The sequence below is a fragment of the Miniopterus natalensis genome, chromosome 17 (genome assembly GCF_054644295.1).
Source record: "Miniopterus natalensis isolate mMinNat1 chromosome 17, mMinNat1.hap1, whole genome shotgun sequence".
NCBI lineage: Eukaryota > Metazoa > Chordata > Mammalia > Chiroptera > Miniopteridae > Miniopterus > Miniopterus natalensis.
In genome coordinates, this window is record NC_142097.1 from 32,875,691 (window position 1) to 32,898,715 (window position 23,025).

The following is a 23,025-nucleotide window of genomic DNA, read 5'->3' on the forward strand; positions in this document are numbered from 1 at the left end:
AGAAGTGAAATGGAAGGGCATTATTCATAACCTCACATGACTAACTTACCACGACAGGAAGCCAACAGGAAAGCTAAGAATGCAAAACACTACTCATAAAAACAGCATCACAATGACAATCACATAGGGACGTGGTATCACTGGAGAGCATCTGCACCACTGCACATCCTGATGACCTCCACCCCTCACTCTCTCTCATCTGTACGGGGCAGGAACTGCTGGCAGCAATGGGGAAAGACAAGGAAAAGCAGCTCATGTGCTCTTAGGAACAATGTTGGGCAAATTTTCTGGTATTAACTTCTGCAGGAAAACAATACATGTGCAGACATAATAATCCATCTACAAGAGATAAGCCTGGAAAAAGGGTGTGATCTCTTGCATGCCTCACCAAAAATCTTCCTCAAGTGAGGCATGCAGTATTTCTTCACTAAACTAAGTACCACAACTTAATGTACTACTAATGAAGTTATATTTTGATAACCATCTGCAAGTAAATGGTCACATTACAGGGTCGCTAGGATCAGCAGCTTTGAGGATCACTACTGACCAAATGTCTAATAAAAAGAGGTATTGGCAAAGAAGACAGGAAGTAAAACCCATCAACAATAATTAGTAGGGTGGAGCAGCCAGGAACTCTCAAAGTGCTACTTGGTCATTTCAATCAGATAATCAATAGTAACTAGGTTAGTTCTGTCCACCTCGGACACTTATTTAAATAAAGTCTTCTCTTCAGATGAATCTTTTCCCTTGCAGTAGACATTCTTACCCACATATTCTAGGAGCCAATTTGATGGGCAGCCACAGACTGATTATTTTCACTATTAACGCCCCTCCCTCCCCTCCTCTTACTACAGGGATAATACAGAAGAATTTGGTGTATAATTTTAAAATCTGATGAAAAACACCTCTGCCTACCATATTAATGTCACATGTATATTCAGTATAATGGCCACTGAAAACCTCTGAAACCACACTGCACACACCACTCCTTTCTCAGAAGCAGCCTCCAGGTAAAAGAATAAAGGTAAAAGAATAAAGCTAAACTGGCCTCTGCCCACCAGCTGAGATTAGATATACACAAGGATCAAGGTTTATTAGAAATAAAGGTGAAAACCTACTGACCCTACTAAGAAAAGCCCAGGGATTCTGAGAGAGGAACCTACTACTTGACCAATTATTGTCTATAGAAAGGGCAAAGGAAAGCTGCTCCTGAGTTATTTCTGCAAACCCACAGCTCTCAATGAGGATGAGTTAGAGGCAATCTCATACTCTGCCAGAAGAGATATAAATTGATATAACATCTTTTGTAAAGCAACCTGGCCCCAAGTGTCAGGAGTTTTTAATGATCATAGTCTTTGAACTATTAATTTCACTTCTAGGACTCTACTTAAAAAAAAAAAAAAAAAAATCTAAACATAGACAAAGTTTTATTCACAAACAAGTTCATCATGGCATTATTTTTAATGATTAAAAAGATTAAAAGATGCTACATATCTAATAATAAAAGGCAGGTTAAGCATATTATTATGTATTTATGCATATATACAACATATTATGTAACTGTTAAAAGTGACATCCTCAGAACACCACAAGCACTTGAAAAGTGTATAATGGAAAAGTGAAACAATGAAGGACATGAATGTAACATACTGTATTTATGATCATGACTATATTAAAAGGCAACCCACGACTGGTTGACCAGAACCCCACAGGGGCACAGTGTATCAGAGCCTGTAAGAGTCTAGCAACTAGAATAGGAACCACAAATAACGTTGGAACAAATTTTAAAACAAAGAAAATGGCTAATACTTACACTGAAACTTCCTAAGGTTGATTAATCCATGATCTCTTATAATTCTAGAATGAAAACCACAATAATGTTTACTATAGTTAGTTTTACATTTGGTACTGTTTTCCACATGCAGTTTTTATTGAACATCCTGAACACTATGAGGCAAAATACTGAAGTCCAAAGTCACTCCCCACAAAGTTCTGCAGGTCAATTAGTCACTAACACAATTTTAGGCTCTCAAGCATCACACATTTTTCCTCTCCTTGGGCTTAGCAGACTCTCTAGAACTACTTGCTGGAAGAATGAATGAATCAATGAGCACTGACAAATACTAAAAAACACATGTCTAACAAGATGAAACAGAAGGGAAGCTGTGTTCATGTCATAGAAATTAATCTATTCAACTCAGGGAACTTAAGGGAAATTTAGTAAAAGGGTGCCATGATCACACATTCGACATTTACAACTATACATTCACATAATGCATTAAAACTAGTTGAAATAAATATTGTGCATATTTAATGGAAGGGCATCATAAAACATAATAATATCTAACAGCAACCTCAACAACTAAGTTCTACAATACTGTTTAGCTCGAATTGCGTGTTTTCAGCAAAACAGAATTTAAGGAAACCATGCAGAGTTATGTGTCTGGAAACTTCGATTTATACTAGAGGCATTCATGAAGCAATGGAGCTTCTCACAAAAGCAGCTGGGTAAGCTTCTTCAGCACCTATCAGAAGCTAACTCCAGACACACAGAGAGCATGCTTTACTGTAGATCACATCTTTTTTCTTTTTTTAAAAAATATATCTTTATTGATTTCAGAGAGGAAAGGAGAGAGAGAGAGACAGAAACATCAATGATGAAAGAGTCATTGGGGATCGAGCCCGCAGCCCGGGCCTGTGCCCTGACCGGGAATCGAACCCTGATCGCCTGGATCCCAGGTCCACGCTCAACCGCTGAGCCATGCCCGGCCGGGCTGTAGATCACATGTTGGTCCCTCAACAGTGCCTCCCAATTTCATCAATACCGTAGTTCCCAAGTTCCATTCCTTTTTATTGTTGTGATGCCACCGTATCTCCAGTTAGCAACACCACGTGTTAATAACATGCCTACATGTACACACACACACACACGCACACGCACTCTCTGCATACCCTCCTCTGAACTGTTGAAGTCTCTGTAATCCAACAGGGGTCTGGGACCCATAATTTCTCAACCTGAATGTGTTTTTTGTTCTGTTGCAAAGAGAAGGAATAACCAAGAGTGCCTGAAACCTGGTCAGAATTTCCTTTGGAATTCTTTTAGGTAAACAACTTCTCATAAAAAAATCAAAAAAATCAATTAGAATGAAAACATTACAAAAAGCTTAACAACTTAATGACACCTGAATTTATCTTGTTCCTTTTTTCCTTAAAACAGCGCACTCACATTATTCACTGGCCATCAACAGTTCAAGAAAGGCTCAGGAGGAGGTAAACAAAACAAAACAAACCCAGCAGGTATTACTATCCCCATTTGATAGACGGAAAAATTGAGACCCAAGGGGTGTCTTCCCCAGGGTCACAAGATGAGCCACAACTGGGACGTTCTCAGAGGCTCTGTGCACGTGGCCCACAGCCCAAAGCTGAGGGAAGGCAGGGCGCAGATTCCCGTACTTACTTTCTCCTTCTTTGTCTCTCCTTTAGCCTGGAATGGTAGATATCTACGACAGCCATCTTCAGAGCTTGAAACAAACACACACACATAAATAAAGCCAAAACAAAAATAAATCTTTGACCCAAGCTTTGAGCCTCGTATTGCTAATTATCCCCCACTCACTCACTGGTCCAGGAAGTCTGTCTCTCGGAAACAAAACCAGCCCAGGATACTGACTGTTTGCCGTCAGTGACTTTTTTCCTGCGTATATCCCTACGGTAGTACTGTGCAGGTGGCCGTCTCTGCCTCCCGCCGAACGCCTCTTTTGGCCGTGCCTCGCTGTGTGTATCACTAGCTCTCATGCAGCAGTTCGACAAGGAGCCTTAACCCTGCGAACCCGTGGGCTAGAGACTCCGTCTCTTAGAGGAGTCATAAAAATGAACACCGACTGTGGCTGTAACTGCACAGGCGACAAGCTCAGGAGACGACGGGTGTCAGGACGAGACTGATGTGAGTGAGGAGCAGCACAGACAGTTCCCCGGATCTCAGCAGCTTCCAGCTGAAGAGCAGCAACTATTTGGAGGTAGTTTTGTGAAAAGCTCCAGTGAAGAGCCTAACAACCCAAAAGCTGTGCCCTGGTTGGCTGCCCACACCCAGTCTCTTCCCGGCTTTAGTCTCATGTTGAAGTCACAGGGGACTGGGAGAAGAGTCCGTGGGTAGCAAAAGCTTACACAGATACAATAGTTCTGGTTCTTTCTTTCCTCGGCCAATTTTTCCACATTCAAAATTCCTCAGGGTTCAATTCTCATCTCTCTTCTCACCTCTCCCCTTGTTCCTATAAACTCATCTATTCCTACGGTTCCAAGTACCATCAAAATATGTAATCTCGAACTCACAGACCCCACTGGAGATCTCCACTCACGCAGTCTTCCTTTGCAAGCGTGTATTCTACCTCTTTCCTGTCCCCCAAATGTGCCTCGTGGTTCGATTAACAGCTTTACAGTACGCCTACTGGTCCAACAAAAAAACCCGTCTGGACTCTCCTCCCTCTCCAGATCTAACCAGTCAGTGAATCTTATCTACAGCTAATGCTGAAATCTCTCTCAAATTCATCCCTTCCTTTTTGTCCCCAATCCTACTCCTTAACTCAGGTATCTTGTCTCGCCTAACTTGCTGCATCCACTCTTTTAATGACTCCATTCCTGCCTCACTGCAACAACTCATCCCCTTCAAATGGTACTACAGTCATGCTTTAAAGCACAATCTAATGATGTCATTCCTCTGCCTACAATTCTTTAGTGGCTTCCCACCCACTTATAGGAGTTCAAACTCTTACATATTATATTAGACCCTTCTGTCTTGACTCTGCCTATCTTTCCAGTCTTGTTTCTTTCCATTCCCCCCATGCCCTTTACACCATGCACACAAAACAACCTGCCCAAGATCACACAGCTGCTAAGTACAGAGCAGGGATCCAAACCTAGATTGCCTGGTTCCAGACATTTGAGTAGGAAAGACACTGAAATTGCCCAATATGTTTATTTTCTCCAAGTTAGTCCTATATCCTGAATTTGGCTTAACTGAAAATGAAATGTATATATATATATTTAAAAATCTCAGAAGTAAAAAACTTCCACAGGCTTTTTATAGTCTGAAGACCTCTAGAGTTAAAAGATGAAGACCAATTATTAACAACTCCAGAAAAAAATACGAGGCATGAATAACTTAGCACTATGCTACATTGAACCAGTCTTCTCATCTACAATCTATGAATTCTGAAGAAATGTTAAGACTTAATAATTTCATTAGATGCTGGAACTACCCTAATAACTTATCTCCTTAAGTGTTGTGTAAGTTGAGAGTTTGGTGGTTTTGTCTTAACTACTGAATGTATTCACAGAAGAGGCCCTAGAGCACAACATATGACCTGATGTGTCCTCTGAAAAACTAAAATACATTATTCATATGTTAGGTAACATAATTTCTAATAACACACTAGCCTTCACAACAAGGAATTTGGTTGTGTATGACAATCACTTCTTCCAGGATGGAAAGCTTCATTCTAAAACACAGCTTCTGTAATACTAATAAACAAAAACATCAATCCGATCTCTCCAAAGAATGTGAGATACAAGTTCCAGTGTAGCTCCCGGGGTCAATGAGTCAGCACAGCTTTGTACGTTCTGTTAGAGTAACTCTTCCACCTTCCTTTCCAAAGCATAAGCTAGCTGTGCTCTAGCCCAACCTCTTCTCCTCACTCCACATCCAGCCACCTTTCCCAGTAGTAGTCCCTGAGGGCACCTCCACGGATCAGTGTGAAGCCCATGCTTCTGCTGGAAATAGTTTTAGGATGGGGGAAAAAATGGAACGAATTAAGGAAAAGAGCAGAACACAATGGCCTGTTAGAATCGCCATTTCTTTCACTGCATGAAAACAAATAAAAGTTGAGCAATACACGATCCTGGTGCACTATCAACATGGTAGCCCTGGCGAGATACCAGAAATAAATTCTGGAGACTCCATCCTGACTCATTACTGTTACTTGCCCTAAAGGATAGTCTCAGATTAGAAGAAAGAAATACCAAAGTCTAACATGCTGGGCTCTGAACAGATGTGTTATGTATGTCTATAACTTCAATCACTGGGAAAGGACCAGAAACACTTTATCTAGGCCATTCTCCGTTGGATCTGAGATAAAAATAACATAAGTTCTAGCTGGGATGATTTGAAGAGGTGAGAGAATGCAATATTTTTTAAAGTTTAAGTATTAAAAAAAAAGTATCAACTACTATGAAAAAAAATTTTTGTTCTTTTCTAACAAGTTCAAAAATTTAAGCATTCCTGTTTCATTTTTTTCTTATAACTGCCCCAAAACTAAAAAGAATTCAATTATATCAAGTCCAAGATGGATTTCAAGCTTTTTTCAGGTAGCAGAACTCTTTCTACCAATGAACTCCCCTGCTTTATGGGGCGCTGACCTATGAAAAGCCCAGGCACCGAGGAGCCCCCCCCCCCCGCCCCGCCCAGCTCCAGGAACAGGCTCAGAACACGGTGCTGCTGGAGGCACAAAGAGGGGGGAGAAAGGGGAGGGGACGCGGTTCTGACATGCAGTGTGGCCACATACAAGGTTCAGAGTGGATTCTGTTTCTTATGACAAATAGAATTAGGAAGTCAACAGTTCGGGATAGAAAGACAAGCAAATATGAGAGCTATGTAAACAGCTAAAACACACTGGGTACTGATCATGTCCCAGGCTCTTCATGTGCCTTATCTCATTTACCACCCAATAAGATGTGTTCAATAGGAAAGAAACTACTTGATGATATAGTGGAAAGCACTGCTAATTTTGACAGAATATTTTTATAACTTTTCTCAGACACTAACTTACCATGATGCTTCCTGAGATTTGTGTGGGAATGAATTAAAACAGAAAAGCTGAAGAGACTGTGTTATAAAAAAAAAATTCTATAAATATTGCTGATAACTGGTTCATGGGCTTGATCATTTCAGTAGTTTAAACATATACAACTAGCTCTGGGTGACAAAGGGAAGGAAAGAAACACATAGAAACAAATGAAAGGAGAGCTGGAATTCTCCCAGAGAAAGATCATGTTTGAAGCTCTCTCTTTTCTTTATAAAGCACACTCAGGTAGCAGCAACTGATTATAAGCTCTTTACCGCAGAGTGACTCAGGGAGGACCACAGCACAGCAGGCATAAGAGAAATGACAGGGCAGACACTGCAAGCATGAGAATCATCAGTTCACATTCTACTGACAGGGACTGGAGGTTCCAGTAACGTGGACAAACAAAGAACCAGAGATCATTAAAAACAGACAAACCAAAACCACCCGTAACCCCACCTATCCACTGGTAAGGCCTCTGAAATCTCAGCCTTGGGGGAGGAACAGTCTCCAAATGGCTGGCCTTAAAATATTTCAAGGAGTGGGCAGAAGTCAGAGGCAGCTCCTTCCCACTGCGATGTATTTCTAACATTGTTCAAAATAGCTAGCAACATGTTTCTGTTTTCCTGACAGAAGGCACTTAGTGTTTGTTTGGCAAGAAAATCAAGTCAGAGGCCTTAACTGCGGGAAAGCCAATCAAAATCCCCATTACAACCACACAAGTACAAATCTGTGACTCAGGTATTCCCAAGAACCAAAGCTTTTTAAAAGTCATTCCCCGCCCTCACCCCCCTTAAAAACACACACAGCAACAAAAATTTAAGGTTGTAATGATAATTAGTACAGTATTAAGATAAAAGACTTTGGAGGTGGCTGTCACTTGCAGGTTACATGACCTCAGGCAAATTACTTGATATTTCCATTCCTCAATTTCCTCATCTATAAAATGGAGATAATCATAATGCCCAACTCATAGAGTTTTGTGAGGATTGAGCTCACATAGGTGAATTCGCATATATGTATTAGTTATTATTAACAGCACTTAAATCTAAAATGTCCTAAGCATAAAAAAGTGAAATCACTATTAAGGACAGGGCACTTGCATAAGGCGAGTGTGCACAGAGACCAGAGGGGATCTCTGATCTACTAACTGCAATAGGATCTAAAGGCTGACAATATTGGCCAAGGGGGAAAGGAAGGGAGTGCGGGAAAATCCATGCCTGGCCAAGAAATTTTACTGAAATTATCTTTCTACACACAGACACAACACAAAGGAAAGAGCTTATAATTATAATGCCTCTTGCTTGCGTGGGTTTTGAGACAGCGATGGTTAGAAGTTGCACCGAGGGTTTCAGGACCTGTGAAACTCTGGGAAAGAGGAGTCCACAAGTCTAGGAGAGATTTTCCCAGAAGAAAGCAGATGGGGAGTGTTCTCAGGAAAAGGAAACTACACTGTGTGTCTGCACTGAAATTCCCACAACACACCCAGACAGCAGGACCCAGTAGAGTGCCAAGTTATGAGTCTTCTGCATCTCTCTCTCTGAACCCATCATTTCTGCTTATCTCAATAAAATATAAGGAGGTGCCATTCACGGAACCCAGAACTTCCTTATTTTCTTCCTCAGACACTACTTCGCTTGTAGGATCTTCCTTGCGCCCATTCTAAAACCCATCTGGTATGGCTGGAATGCAATTTATCACTCCACCGTGTCTCAGGCTTCTATAATGGACCATTCAAACCCATTTTATGAGACAAATTCCATGAATCATAGCAAAAGTCTTTGGGTAAGGAAAAGGGCTTGGTAGCATCTATTGATCTTCTAGGTGCCCTGGGATGGAATATAAAAAACCACGCCCAGCCAAACAGTTTGCTTCCTTCTAGTAGTTATAAGTGAGGGAACATAAAAGGAATGTTGTTAATGCTCAGTAATATTAAGAGTATAATGGTATAATGGAATGGTAATAACATCATCCTGAATTATGTACCATCTTTCATTGGAGACATTCAAACTCTATGACGAATTGGTGTCACCCCTTTTTTGGCAGGGGAAACAAAAAACAGTAAGCAAGATTCTAAGGACTTGCCCAAGATCACACGGTGACTCAGAAGGAAGCCCGAGGTTGAATCAGTGTTCTGATTTGCCCAAAATATGTGTCCCTCTGTCTGCTCTAGGTGTGTTCCTTCTCGTTCCTCCCTGAGTCTCCTCGGGCTCCTAGTTCCCTTTCGGTGAGTGCTCTGGGAGAAACTGCTCAGCTCAGGGGCAATATGCCCCATGGGACAGTGGGTCATGCTGCCACAGGATCTAAAACTCAGGGCCATAGCAAAGCATCCTTTTATGCACCAGCAACTTTCCCTCTAGTGCTACAGAACCTCTTGAAAATGTTATCACCTTTTTGGTGATTGCTGGGGGGGGAGGGGTGTGTGCAGGTGGAAGAGGGTCTGGAGGGATAAATGCGATGGGGAACAAATAAAATGAAGGAAAAAAATGTTATCGCCTTTTAAAAAGCACCCATTTCAACATCCTACAGTCCACTACCAGACAGGGAAGGAAAGGGAAGCAGGGGTTATTACTGCTCTGTTAAAGCTACTTAAGCATAACAATCAACAACTGATGCTTTGGGTCTAGTTCAAATGAACTAGAATCCAGTGACTAGCAAGGCTGTAGAAACTGTAGGAAAAGCACAAATAAAGTATGTTATAGGTTTGAAATGCTAACTGAAATAAAAATTGTTAGTCAATCAGTTGCTCCTTTCGCTCCCACTTAATTACAGAAAGTAGCACAAGTGCACTAGAACAAATTACAGAGCCTGCTTCTACGAAGAATGAACAGTGAAATTAAACACCAACCATTACTACAGTTTTCTTAATAATGTTGAGGCTTAAGAATGGAGACCTTGGATTAGGGCCTAGAGAAGTGATTCAGCAAGTCTCTTACATAGTTTACCCATTATTGACATGCTGACTTTCAAAGTCCGGTACTTTTGAACAGTATCTAAAAGGATTATATTTATTAAGTTGCTTCTTTTTTTTTGCATTCTGGAAAGGAAAGATACAAGTCAGGACACAATACCATTTTAATTAAAGCTGGTATATATGAGAAGAAATTCTGAATGGCAATCCACACACTACCTTTCATGGAACAACATGGGAGAGAAAAGACAATAACATGAGTAACCCGGGGTTGAAAAGAAGAGACTGACGTGATGACTGAACAAACACAATGAATCTAGTGAATGCTAAAGCAGTTTGCTTTCAAGCTTTCCCAATTTAGTTAAATCTGCGTCACTCTGACTTTGCTTAAAGTTGTGTGGGAGAAGAGAAATGAAATTTTGAAAAGAAAACTGCTTAAGAAATAAGTAGAGATAAAATTTTTATGAGGACTCTTTCTCTGTCCTAGAGCTGCTGTAACAAACACCTAGGCAGCTCTTCTATGGAGAGAAGACTCGAATTCCCCTTCTAATGACAGAGTAGCAGGTAATGCCACATGAAAACTGGATTTATGTATAATTCAACAAGGATTCTACTTGCCTTTCCTGCCTGGAATATAGATTTAAGAAAAACAATGAAGATGCTGTTTGGGAAATATAGAATCCAAAGGAGCATTATTCATACTGCATCATAGTCAATTCTGGACTGAAATGAAAGAGAAAATGGGGGAATATTTTAAATATGTAGTTCACTGAAAACAAAAAGAAGGGAAAAGAGATTCAACAAAAGTCTAATCATCCACTTTAAAAAAACACACGTTTTTTCTGATTTTCAGAGAGAGAGGAAGGCAGAAGGAGAGAGAAAGAAACATCAATAGGCTGCGTCCTGCATGCCCCCTACTGGGGATCAAGCCCACAACCCCGGGCAAGTGCCAGGCTGGGAATCAAAACTGTGACTTTGGTGCATGGGCCGATGCTCAACCAACTGATCCGCACCAGCCAGGGCAACCATCCACTTTTAAGACCCCTACTGACATTAATCATTTAGGTTATAACATATAAATCCTTAGAGGGCTAAAATTATATGAGAATTCAGAAATGCTACAAATTCAACAGTTCTGAGAAACGAGGAATTCCTAATTAGTTTAAAAAATCCTCAAAGAACTTCCATTCTTTTCCTCTGCTATGGGAAATTTGGGTTAACAAATGATAGTGAACATCTAGCTATCAGCAGTTGCTACTGAAGTCCCAAGGTCTTCACACTGACTCCCTTCCTTTTAAGGAGGCAGTGCGGGCCAGTTAGCCAATTACCTCAGTGTAGGCTCACCTCAGTCAAGAGAAAGATCACACAGTCCAAGGGATGGGATATTCCCAACTACCATCATATACTCAACAGTCTCACCATCAGCACAAGTGACCTTTCTCACTGTGGTCAAAACCCAACAACGGGGTAAGTTCAGCAACTTAATCACTAGATTCTGAGTCCCCTTAAGGGTAGGGGACATGTTTTATTTATCCATATATTCCTAGACCCCAACATAGTGTCATCACATAGTTTGCAATCAATAAAGACATTTGTTGAAAGAAAATGTTACCATGTAAAATGTCCGAGTCATCTTCAACAAAATCGATGTCTCTCAGGTCCCACTCTGCGTAATTGTCAAACTCCTGTTTGGGGGAAAAAAAATTACCACCCAAACTTACCAGCTTTGAGTAATACCTTTTACAGTAGCCATTCATTAGAAACAAGCAGAAAATATATAGGCAAACCCTCATTAAAAAGTACTGAATGGAACACAAGGCCAGGTTACTGCCACAATAAGAAGCAGCCATGGGGAAAATCTGAGAGGCTTTCAGGCAGTAGTGACAGCAAAAATGAGAACAGTCATGAGTTCAAAATAAAGCCAATGCTATTGTTCTAAAAATTAAAAGTAGTCTGTTCATCAAAGGTAACCCCAGAAAATCTAACTCTGACTCGATCTTCAGGTATGAAAATTGTCTGCATTAAATTTATCTACTTTTACTACCTTTTAAGGGCTCTGTTTATTCAGTAATATTGCTTATATAGCTCAGTGGGTAGATCTGTTTATATTCTATTCAATGAGTACAACTCATAGGGGCAGTGTCTATGGGGTAGCTCTACAAAATATCACTTGCTATGAAAAAAACGCTGACCTGGGCATGGCTAGCAAAATTGTTTGTAGCTCGCTAAACTTTCATCTGACCTCCAGGAGCACTGTAATTGTGAATTAGATGATAAGAGACTTGTGACTACAATCAAAAGGCTTTTAACTCCATAGCTGAAGAAGGAATACGGAGTTTTTATATATATATACATTTGTCATTCTTTATCTTATAAATACAGTACAGGGGTCAGCAAACTACAGCCTATGGGCCAAATCCAGCCCACTGCCTGTTTCTGTAAACAAAGTTTACCGGGGCACAGGCATGCTCATTTGTTTACATATTATCAATGCTGCTTTTGCAACAATAGTGGCAAAGTTCAGTTGCAAAAGATATTTTCTGGTCTATAAAACCCAATATTTACCATCTGGCCCTTAACAGAAAAAGTTTGCCAACCCCTGGTATAGTATAACCTAGAAACCCCCTAGGTGTGGAATGAGAACCAGTCTATAGAAGCCCTGCACTTGCTAAGAAAGTGGGAGCCAGCCCCAATGAAACTTAAGAAACAGGTTCCTGGTCTGAAGGAACTAGCCATGCCCAGATCACTGTTCTACATATGGGAATGTGTACAAATGAGAAAGGGCACTCAAATAGAAGAAAATGTGGCTGCATAAGGCCCTACAAATTACAGTGCTTTGAAAATCTTTTTTTAGTGGTATGGGTAAGAGATATAAGCTTCATCAGAAACAAAAGCAAGTTTCTCCTACCTCAATGAAATCTGCTCGAGCTGGCATGTATCCTGCCATGTCCCGAGAAAGCAAAGAATCAAACGTAGGTCGGGGAGGGTCATCTGCAGCTGGAAGAATTTAGAGTTTTTCTTACTTACTTTATAAAATATACTGGCCTTTACACAAATAGTCCTCATTTACACTCTGAAATATGTTTGTTTGGAGAAAGACAGAGTCTGAGAGAATAAATAAACTTGAAGATTTTTATAAAGTGAAAGTGAAAAAAATATTATGGAAACAGACTTGATCTCTTTAAAAGGAAATTAAGACTTAAGGAATCCTTGAAGTAAATATAGAAAAATTTGCTCTGTTTTTTGCCTTTAACGTGCGAAAAAAACCAAGGATCTTTTCTTTAATATTATAGAACGTAGGTATCTACCCTGTTTCCATGAGCATCCTTATGCTCCAGGACCAATCTCAATTTATAAATCTCATCCAACTGAGAAACAAAAATACCCCATTGGATCTGGACATTAGCTGGAATTGAGTCCCAGCTCTAACATTCACTAGTCCCTTAACATCCACTTGACCTTGCACAAGTTACTTAACCTTTCTGAATCTGTTTCCTCATGTGTAAGACAGAAGCATTTGTTCTGCCTAGCTCACTGGATTTCTATGAGGAACAAATGGTCTAAGGAATTTGGGAACAGAGCACTAACATCCAAAGTACTATCCAAACAGGAGGTAGCATCAGACTCTGAGTCAGTCAGCTATGAAACTGTTTCTAGAGAGTATGAGGAAAGGGGGGAGGAAGGGAAAACATTCATATTTCATTACTTGTGCTCTGGGAGTCATTGAGAAAAGATGTCCATTTATAATGCATCATGGTTTTGGTTATGTTTTGTTAGAAGACTCATGGGTCCCTCAGCCACATGAGATTAAAAAAAAAAAGTGTGCTATTACTGCCACAACTAAGTGAACAAAGATAACAAATTGCTTCTTGGACTTAATACTGGGATGATTAATAATTAATGATAAAGGAGCCAAATACTGAACTTCCTTAGTAACTAATATCTACAATCATACTCTCCAAAGGGATTGTAAAAAGCGTTGTGTTCACAATAGCATGGGAAGGTTGGCTCTTTCTGCACATCTCACCTCACATAAGCAAGCATTAAAGTTAACTAATATGTTTAGAAGTCTCAGGAGTAACTACACATTGGATCCAGGCACCCTGACATCCAGTACAGAACTCTGACCTCTGGGAGATGTTCCCTCCTTGCCCCATTATGGTGCTAACTCTCAATAATGGCCATGCCAACTCCTCCTATCTTTCGTAAACTTGTTAGCTGTCCAAGTCATCAAACCATTATTTATCTGCTATGCAACAGGGCCCAAAGAAGACCTAAGTATCTCTTTAAACAAGGGAGGCACTTACAGTAAAACGGAATGGCTGTGTCAGCAGTTTTTGCCTCCTCTGCTTGCTTTAGGTTCAGCAGGGTTGATGCAAACAGAGGGTTGTTGATGAAATGCTTCATGTAGTGCTTTTCACACTCCTCCTTGGTCTTGGTACACATCTGATTGGCTACATCCTGCCTAGAGGAATGTGAGGAAAAGAAAGGGAGTAGTGCTTTCAACTATACATAATGATAAAAGCAAGGTTTGTTTTTACCCTTCAAGAGCACCTTCTCCTCTGAGCCCACTAGGGCAGGACAACCTAACACCAAGCTCTTACCAATTTCCAAAGCCACAGTCCATCACAGCTTCCAAAAGGGCCATTTCTTCTTGAGCAGTCCAGCTGGGGTCAAGAACAGGAAAATCTGAGGTCTAAGAAACAAAAGGTTTTGCCTTAGATACAGAAATGGAATTGAGCAACCTCAACTGTAATAGTAACTTATGTCTTTTTCAGTACCTATTCCATTTCACTAACTATTCTCATGGTGGTCTGCCGCCCTTACTCCTATTTCCACCATCAAGGGTCTCCAATAAATATTATTACCCATAAGTGCCATGTAACCCATGCAGAAATATATACATTTTTAAACTGAGCACAAAGATGGAGATCAATATTATAGTATGCTCCCACTTAGCTAAGAAAGAGGGGACTACACATATGTGTATATACATATTTTTAATGGAAGAATAAACTATACATTTAAAAGAAAAGGTTACCTATGGGGAAGGGAGGGAGAAAACAGTGCAAAGGACAGGGATAGACGCTAGAACTCTCTGAATAGTCCTTGTTTTGCAGATTTGACTTTGAAATCATAAATACTGTATGTAATTATTAAATTTTAAAAATCATAAGAATTAAAAGCAAAATTTAACAAACATATGAATCAATTTTAAGGCATAATCACTAAGAAGAAAATATATCAATTGACTTTAAAATATAATTTGTACATCTGTAGAATATACCTTAAAAGTAAAAGAAACTGACAAAATAATCCTTAAACTGTTTTCAATAGTGTTGGTATATTCTGAGATTTTTGTACGTGGACGTGTTATGGGATAAAGCAAATAAATAACTGCGTTGGCCTCACTGGGCAGTGGGAGTTTTGACTTGGGGGGGGGGGGAGATATAGATATAAGATCTATGAGGTTATGTAAAACTTTGTAGTCTTATATTGGAATTCAAAGTTTTAGGATAAACTCAAAATGTATTTTGTCTTAAAGGAATAATTTCCTAACACTTTTTACTGAAAAGGCCTAGAAACAATGACCAAACCATTAGCAATGCGTACTTCTATTCCTTAGTATGCAGTCTCTAAATACTGTTTTCCACTCAAGGAACTAAGGCTCCTTAAAGAAAAAGCTGATTCCAGCTTTGTGTCAGGAAATGTACAAGATGACACTGGAACATTTTGTCATACTGGAGAGCAAAGACGCTCTCAAAGACTTAAGTGCCCTGTCAAAAGGATTCAAAGACTAACTTGTAGAGGCTCCCACTAACCAAAAATGGAACATTTTGAGCATGAATAAGGGTATCAACTGCAAAGGATTGGAACACATAAAGTTATTATAAATATCTAAAGGCGCCAGGAAACCAACTCATATTTCAAAACCAGTATTTAAAAAAGGGGGGGGGGGATAATTAAGTATTTATCTTGCCTTTCCTGTACAAACTTTACCTAAGGGTGATCACATAGATAATGATACAGACTATCTTCGTATAGAATTTAACTCAAAAGGAGTGATAGAATTAAAAGATAACTACTTTGCAATCCCTCCCAATAAATTTATAGATCTAGACAATAATCATAAATGAATCTAATGTAGCCACTATATCTAAATACCAAATTTTAGAAAACACAGAAAACAAAGGAACACATTAGTCAGCAAAATCTAGCCTGTATTAACATCTATTAAGACAAACAACCCAGTTTTTAAAAAATCAAAAAACTGTAAGAAATGAGAGAGGGAGGATTGGGGAGGAGAAAAATCCACAGAATAGAAAATATATAAGGCAACCAATTGGAATGTATGGGCCTTATTTGTATCCCAATTAGAACAAATTGTAAAAGTTGAAAAAAAATTTTTATGATACCACTACATACTCATGATACCACAAGAGTAGCTAAAGTAAAGAAACTGACAACATCAAAAGCTGACAAGCATGTGGAGCAATCAGAACTCTCAGACATTGCTGGTAGAGGTGTAAAATGACACAACCACTTTAGGAAACTTTTTGAGTTTCTTAAAAGTTAATAATTTATTCTATGACCCGGTAATACTTCATTCCTAAGTATTTAGCTAAGAAAAATATATATTCAGAGAAAGCCTTAACCAAGAATATTCATAGCAGTTTTATTCATAATAGCTAAAAACTAGGCAAAGCTCAGGTAGGTGTCCATTAACAGAATGGGTCAACAAACTGCTACAGTCTTACCATGGAATATTACTCAATAACAAAAAGGAATACAACATGAACAAATCTCAAAAACAAGCTGAGTGAAAGAAACCAGAAACAGAAATACATACAATATCAATCCATTTATATGGAGTAGAATATGCAAAACTGATCTATGATGATAAAAATCAGAACAGTGATTGTTTCAGAGGTGGAGAACGGAGCAGATTTTTTAAAAAGCTTTTAGTGAAAAGTGACTTGAATTACTTTTAAATTTTAGAGAGATCTAATAAAGCATTTATAGCTAAAATGATACAATGTCTGGGAAATTTGCTACAAAGTAATCTGAAGGGTGGGGGTTTAAATGAAATAAAATAGGCCATAAGTTGATCATTTTAAGAGCTAGTGACAGGTATGTGGGAATTTATTATACTATGTATGGTAGCTAGTTACAATGGTGGCTCTCAATGAACTTCTGGAATTCACATCCTTGTGTGGTCTCTTCTTATTTGCTACAACTTGGACCTGTGACTTGGTTAAGAAGGTCTAGCAGCTTCCATGTTTGTGCTCTTGGGATTCCTGAGCCACCACTTAAGAAATTTAGCCTCCTTGCTGGAAAGACCATGTAGAAAGATCACATGGAGGGCGACAGGCCCCAAACTACTAACGAGGAATCTAGGCCTCAGGAGGGTACGTTCTAGCTAACTCCCAACCAAATGAGCCATCCTCCTGCGGGGCCAGAGTGTGTGAAAAGAGCCCCTTGGACTTCCAGCCCCAGCACATTAGGTGGAACTGAAAGTTACTCTCACCATGCCCGACCTGAATTCCTGACCGTCAAAACTGTGGGGGATAACATGGCTGTCATTTTAAGCCACAGAGTTTTGTGGTAGCTGTTAGGTAGCAACAGATCACCGAAAAACCATTTTCTCTATTTTAGTATTACTTTAAAATTTTTTATAGTAAGCTTTAAAAAAAGTGACACAAGAAGTCTTCAGATTACACAGGCATTTAGAAATGGTTACATCTTTTGTTAATAACAAAAATACTGCGGTGACTTGTGAAATCACACTACTAAGCAATATCTGAGCACTTACTATAAATATGCTTAGCACGTGAGGTTCTATGAGACCAAAAAGAAATTTCAGGGTCTAGTCTATGTCTCTATTAAATTTATATAATCACTCAATCTGGCAAGTGCCATAAGTACATGTAAATATGACAACTCTTAATCTAAGAGCCTTTGTTATTTCTAAAACTGTATTTCAGAATACTAATTAGCCTTCACCAACTTTACTGTGAGGTAAATGAGAAAGACTTTCTACACCAAAAATAAGTAGATGGACATAGTACAGTTTTCTTAACATTATTAAGAAACATTATTTATCAACATTATTTAATTTCTGGACCCAATCTCAGCCCTATTGAACCAGAATCTCTAACAGCAGGGCTTAGGAATTTACATTTTTAAGACGTTCCAGATGATCCTTCTCCACTAAAGTTCAAGAATCACTGGTATAAAGGGTGTGGTAGAAAGTGGTGCCTTGACTTGTTCAAGGTTCTAAGAATCATAGGACAAAAATAGGCACAGAACTCAGAAATCTTAACGCGACACCCACCACAGCATGAGTAACTTCCAAAAATACAGCACTGTGAAGTGACAAAAGTACTGAAAACCATTTAAAGTTTTCTGAGGCTTCACATGCCAAAAATTAAAAAAAAAACACACACAAAAGATCAAGTTTTTAGTGACTCCCTGTGTAGAAAGCCAACATTTGGTCATTACTCCTACTGAAGGAAAGGTTCTTCTTTCCCTTATCTGGGAATAGGTAAGACTGGTAGAAAAATAGGGAGTATTAGTAACTTCCAAAAGCTCCTCAAAGAAAAAGACCGACTTCTTAAATGTGTTCGTATGGGTGCTGAACATGTGAGAAAGGATGATGCAATCAGAAGCAAGTGGACTTAGAGTGAAACTTCGCACCTTCAGCATTACGCAGAAGGCACTGTGCCCAGAACAGCTAGAGAGCTCATGGTCAGCTTCCTTACAGCGGGTAACCATCCATCTACTCCACTTATACTCAATTATGCTTTAAGGAATTATTTTCACAATTCAAATGAGTAAATGTGTATTCTGGCTCTAGGCGAATGTGGGAAAAATAAACCAGCTTTCTGAAGATCTGATAACCTTGATGAAATGTACTCAAAGCCATAGCTATTCCGACCACACTTCATTCACTTTGCAATTGACAAAAGGGAGAAAATTTACTGATATGAAAAGGTATTCCACGTCCTGTGTTATCAGGGAGATGCCAATTAAAATGAGTTACCACTATACACCTATTAGAATGGCCATTAATCCAGAGCAGACACCACCAAATGCTGCTGAGGATGTGGAGCAACAGGAACACTCCTTCATTGCTGGTGGGAAGACAGGATGGTGCAGCCACTTTGGAAGACAGCTTGGCAGTGTCTTACAAAACTAAACATGCTCTCACCACGTGAGCCAGCAGCCAAGTTCCTCGGTGTTTACCCAAAGGAGCTGAAAACATGTCCACACAAAAACTGGCGCGTGGATGTTTATAAGCAGCTTTATTCATAATGGCCAAACCTTGGAAGCAGCCGAGGTGTTCCTCAGTAGGTGAATAGATAAATAAATTGTGGTACATCCAGACAATGGAGTATTATTCAGCACTAAAAAGAGATGAGCTATCGAGCCATAAGAAGACATGGGGGAAACTTAAATACATTACTAAGTGAAAGAAGCTAATATGAAAAAGCTACATCCTGTATGATTCCAACTATATGACATTCCGGAAAAAACTATGGAATCATAAAAAGATGAGTGATTGCAGGGGAGTATGGATGAATAGGGGGAGCACTGAGCATTTTTAGGGCTGTGAAACTATTCTGTATGATACCATAAGGGTGGACACATGACATACATATGTACAAACCTTCCGAATGGACACCACCAAGCGTGAACACTAATGCAAACATGGACTTTGGGTGATACTGAAATATCAATGTAGGTTAAAAAAATTGTAACAAATGTGGTGGTGACGCTGACAACAGGGAGTCTAAGTGTCTGTGGGGGCAGGGAATATATGGGAAAGCTGTACTTTCTACTGAGTTTTGCTATGAGCCTATAACTGCTCTAAAAAACAAAGTCTAATATAAAAAAATGTATTCCAAGTCATATAATTAGTGAAAAAAGTGGTCAGAAGGCAAAGTATTTAGAGAGAGGTAAAGGCTAGCCAGTTGGCTGCCAAGAACTCTTACTAAAGAACATTTTTTGATTAATTCATTATGGACCAGGATCTGACTCTCAGTATTGCAGTCCCAGAAATTCACCTTACCAGGACTCCACAAGTAATCAGACTCAGAGATGCTGATTCACCTTTTCTGAACTTTTAAGAGATCGAGGTGGATATATTATAGCGCTGTGGTAGGCATAATTTCAAAGATGACTCCTTTCATCCCCAGGATTCCTGCCCCCTGATTATTCAAACACCAAATACATACTCATGTGAATGGACTGTGCTGATGGGACTCATGTACTAATCTATAACCTTAGAACAGGAAGAGCATCCTGCATTATCCAAATGTGCCCAATGTAATCACATGGGCCCCTAACAGAAGAGGGAGGCATTATTACTGTCAAGTAGATGCCCCAGCCAGCCCTCTTTCTTGAAAGAAAAACTACATGGTGAACTACGAGTTATGCTCCGATAACACACAAAACTATCTTGACAAAGGTATTTATACCTACCAAGCAGACCAGATATTTACTTTGGCTTATTAAAGTGCCCAGTCCTCTGGCTAGACCTTAGAAGTACACTACCAACATCTGCCTCTAATTCCTTCTTTAAGAGGTGGTAATACAATTAATCAAAATTGCAGCCAAGTCTTACTCTGGCCTATAAACCACTGTCTCTTCAAAGTGATTTTATGTATTGTCTCATTCACTCTATCTTCATTTAAAACTTAACTCTGAAAAGGTAACTAACTTCCCCATGGAAGGGGGAATACCAGAAAATAAACATCACCATTACCCCCAGGAGCCATATAAAAATACCATTAATTAAAACACATCAATAACACATCTACTATATGTTTATCAATGAACCTAAAAAGTGCTTCCTTTAAATTCTAAATGTGAAACAAAACCCTGAGTATATAAAAATGATTTTTGGACTTAACATGCCTCAGTAGATCCATAAGACTCTAAAAAACTTACTGGGTAATGATTATCTGGTTCAAAAGAGGAGGAAAGGAAAGGGAAAGAGATCCTTGGAGGTGAAGGGGAAAAAAAGACCAATTCCCATGTAAGACTTGAAAAATTAACAGAAATTCCCTGCAACTTTATCATTACCATTATTTCATAAGTATGATCGCTTTGATGCTTCTTGTACTCAAACCCTCGAGTGAAACACTGCAAAAAAGAGGAAAATTAAGTTACCAAAAAGCTACTTTCTGAAATGCTTTCTTAAAGGATAGAAGACAGTGCCCTGGCCAGCGTGGCGCAGTTGGTTGGGCATTGCCCCGTGCACCAAAAGGTTGCTGGTTTGATTCCCGGTCAGGACACATGCCCAGGTTTTGGACTCGATCCCTGGTGGGACGCATGTGGGAGGCGGACAATGGGTGTTTCATTCTCACATTGATGTTTCTCTCTCTCCCTCCCTCCCCTTTCCTCTTTCTCTAAAATCAATAAAAAAGAAAAAAGAAGAAAAAAAAAGGACAGAAAGTAGTTTGGGGATAGTCTACTCTTGTGATAAGTTTTTTAAAAATATGTTTTCATTGATTTTATAGAGAGAAGGAGAGGGAGAGAGAGAAAACATCAATGAAAGAGAATCATCGATTGGCTGCCTCCTGCACGACCCCTACTAGGGATGGAGCCTGCAGCCGGGGCACGTGTCCTGAGGGGGAATCAAACCAGCAACCTCATGGTGCATGGGACAATGCCTAACCAAGCCACAGTGACCCAGCTCCTCTCGTGATAAGTTTTTAAGATTTCATTTAATCTTGTCTGCATCCACGATAGGATGGTTACACTCATGATCACAGCTTTTCTGTGGCCTTCACAGAGAATAAACAATCTGGAAAAAAAGACATTTTCCTAGGACAACAACTCCTTTGATAAGAGCATAAGCCCTGGACTCAGCCTGCCTATATTTGAATTCTGGCTCCATGCTTACCTATTTCGGCAATTCTACAACATATTTTTTTTTCATATTTTAAAACTCTGAAATGAGGATTCATCTTATAATACAAAGTATATTATAACTTCCATCAGCCATTTTTACATTTCTGAAACTGGGATGCTGCTTATAATCAAGTGTCTTAGATCCAATAAAATATGGTACTTGTTGTGTGACCTTGAACAAATTACTTAACCTTCTCTTTGCCTGAGTTTCTCTTACAAAATGAGGATACTAATAATACTTACTTTATTGGGTTGTAGTGATGATTTAAGAGTTAATTCATGTATAGTACTTAAAATAGTACTGGCAAAGAGTAAGTGCTAAGAATTAGTATTATTTTCACCATCCACAAAATGGTTTGTTCCCTTGTTTGTCACCTGCCCAAAGACTGCTTTTCAGTAAGACAATAAACATTATGTCACAGGTGCTATGGAAAGGAATAACTCTCCTATTCTGCTCCTGTAGTCTCAATATATAACACTACTGGCAAAAACAGTATTAAGCATTAAGTTGATACACAGATGTGCTTCATTTTATTGCACTTTATGGATGTTGTTTTTTTTTTTACAAATTAAAGTCAAGACCCTCCACTAGCAAAAAGATTATGACTCGCTTTATTGTGAAACTAGCTTTATTATGGGGTCTAGAACCAAACCCACAATAGCTCTGAGATATGCTTGTATTCAACAGTCTATCTCATCTACCCATTCTGTTCCCCAGCTTTTCACTGGTAAAATGTAGACTGGAAGATTGACTGCATGGAACAGGTTTAATAAGTTATGGTCCTTCTGAGCAATCGATAGTCATCTCTGAATTTATTATATCTACAAAACGAGCCTAGGAGAAGCAGGCCTCTCCTTAATGAGTTACCTGTAAGCAGAGGAAAAAGGGAGGTGGTCCACATTCTGCACACTTGATATAAGGCTCCATGAGGTAGGAGGAGCAGCCTCGGCAAGGTGGCTTATCAGAGGGATCACCTAGAACAAAAAGAAAAATATACTAGCTTCAAAACACCTTATGATTATCTTAAGAGCAAGAGGGTGAAAATCTGCAAATGACTACACAGGTAGTGAGCTGTGCTGAAAAGTTCATGGAGAAGAGATGAGCTCATTCCAAGTAAGAAAAAACAAAAATTATGTTCCTTTTTATTTCAAGGCAGCTTTGTTCCTCCCTGCAGTGTACCTACTACTTCAAACAACATCTAAGTAGATATGCCCCCTGCAAAGAAATTTACAAAAACAAGTTTTAACTGGAAGTTTCATAACACCCATAACTAACCAAACTTAGTCATAAAAATGCAGACATGTGTGTCCCTGGATGCCCCAAACTCTGCCTCTCTAGAGTCAGGGCACCGTCACAGA

General features: G+C 39.4%; 1 protein-coding gene across 2 annotated transcripts in view; it reads right to left on the reverse strand.

Annotated features, from left to right (window-relative positions):
* TADA2A (transcriptional adaptor 2A) overlaps window positions 1-23,025 on the reverse strand; it is a 34,905-nt gene that overhangs the window by 9,365 nt on the left and 2,515 nt on the right. Inside the window, exons 2-9 of one of the 2 annotated variants that reach the window (XM_016210678.2) lie at window positions 22,535-22,641; window positions 20,836-20,895; window positions 14,352-14,443; window positions 14,055-14,212; window positions 12,656-12,744; window positions 11,360-11,432; window positions 3,458-3,521; window positions 1,814-1,857 (exon numbers count right to left, since the gene is read on the reverse strand). In XM_016210678.2, the coding sequence (XP_016066164.1) occupies window positions 1,814-1,857; window positions 3,458-3,521; window positions 11,360-11,432; window positions 12,656-12,744; window positions 14,055-14,212; window positions 14,352-14,443; window positions 20,836-20,895; window positions 22,535-22,641 (687 nt within the window). The remainder of the gene's footprint in view (window positions 1-1,813; window positions 1,858-3,457; window positions 3,522-11,359; window positions 11,433-12,655; window positions 12,745-14,054; window positions 14,213-14,351; window positions 14,444-20,835; window positions 20,896-22,534; window positions 22,642-23,025) is intronic. The other variant, XM_016210679.2, reaches the window with a different exon arrangement.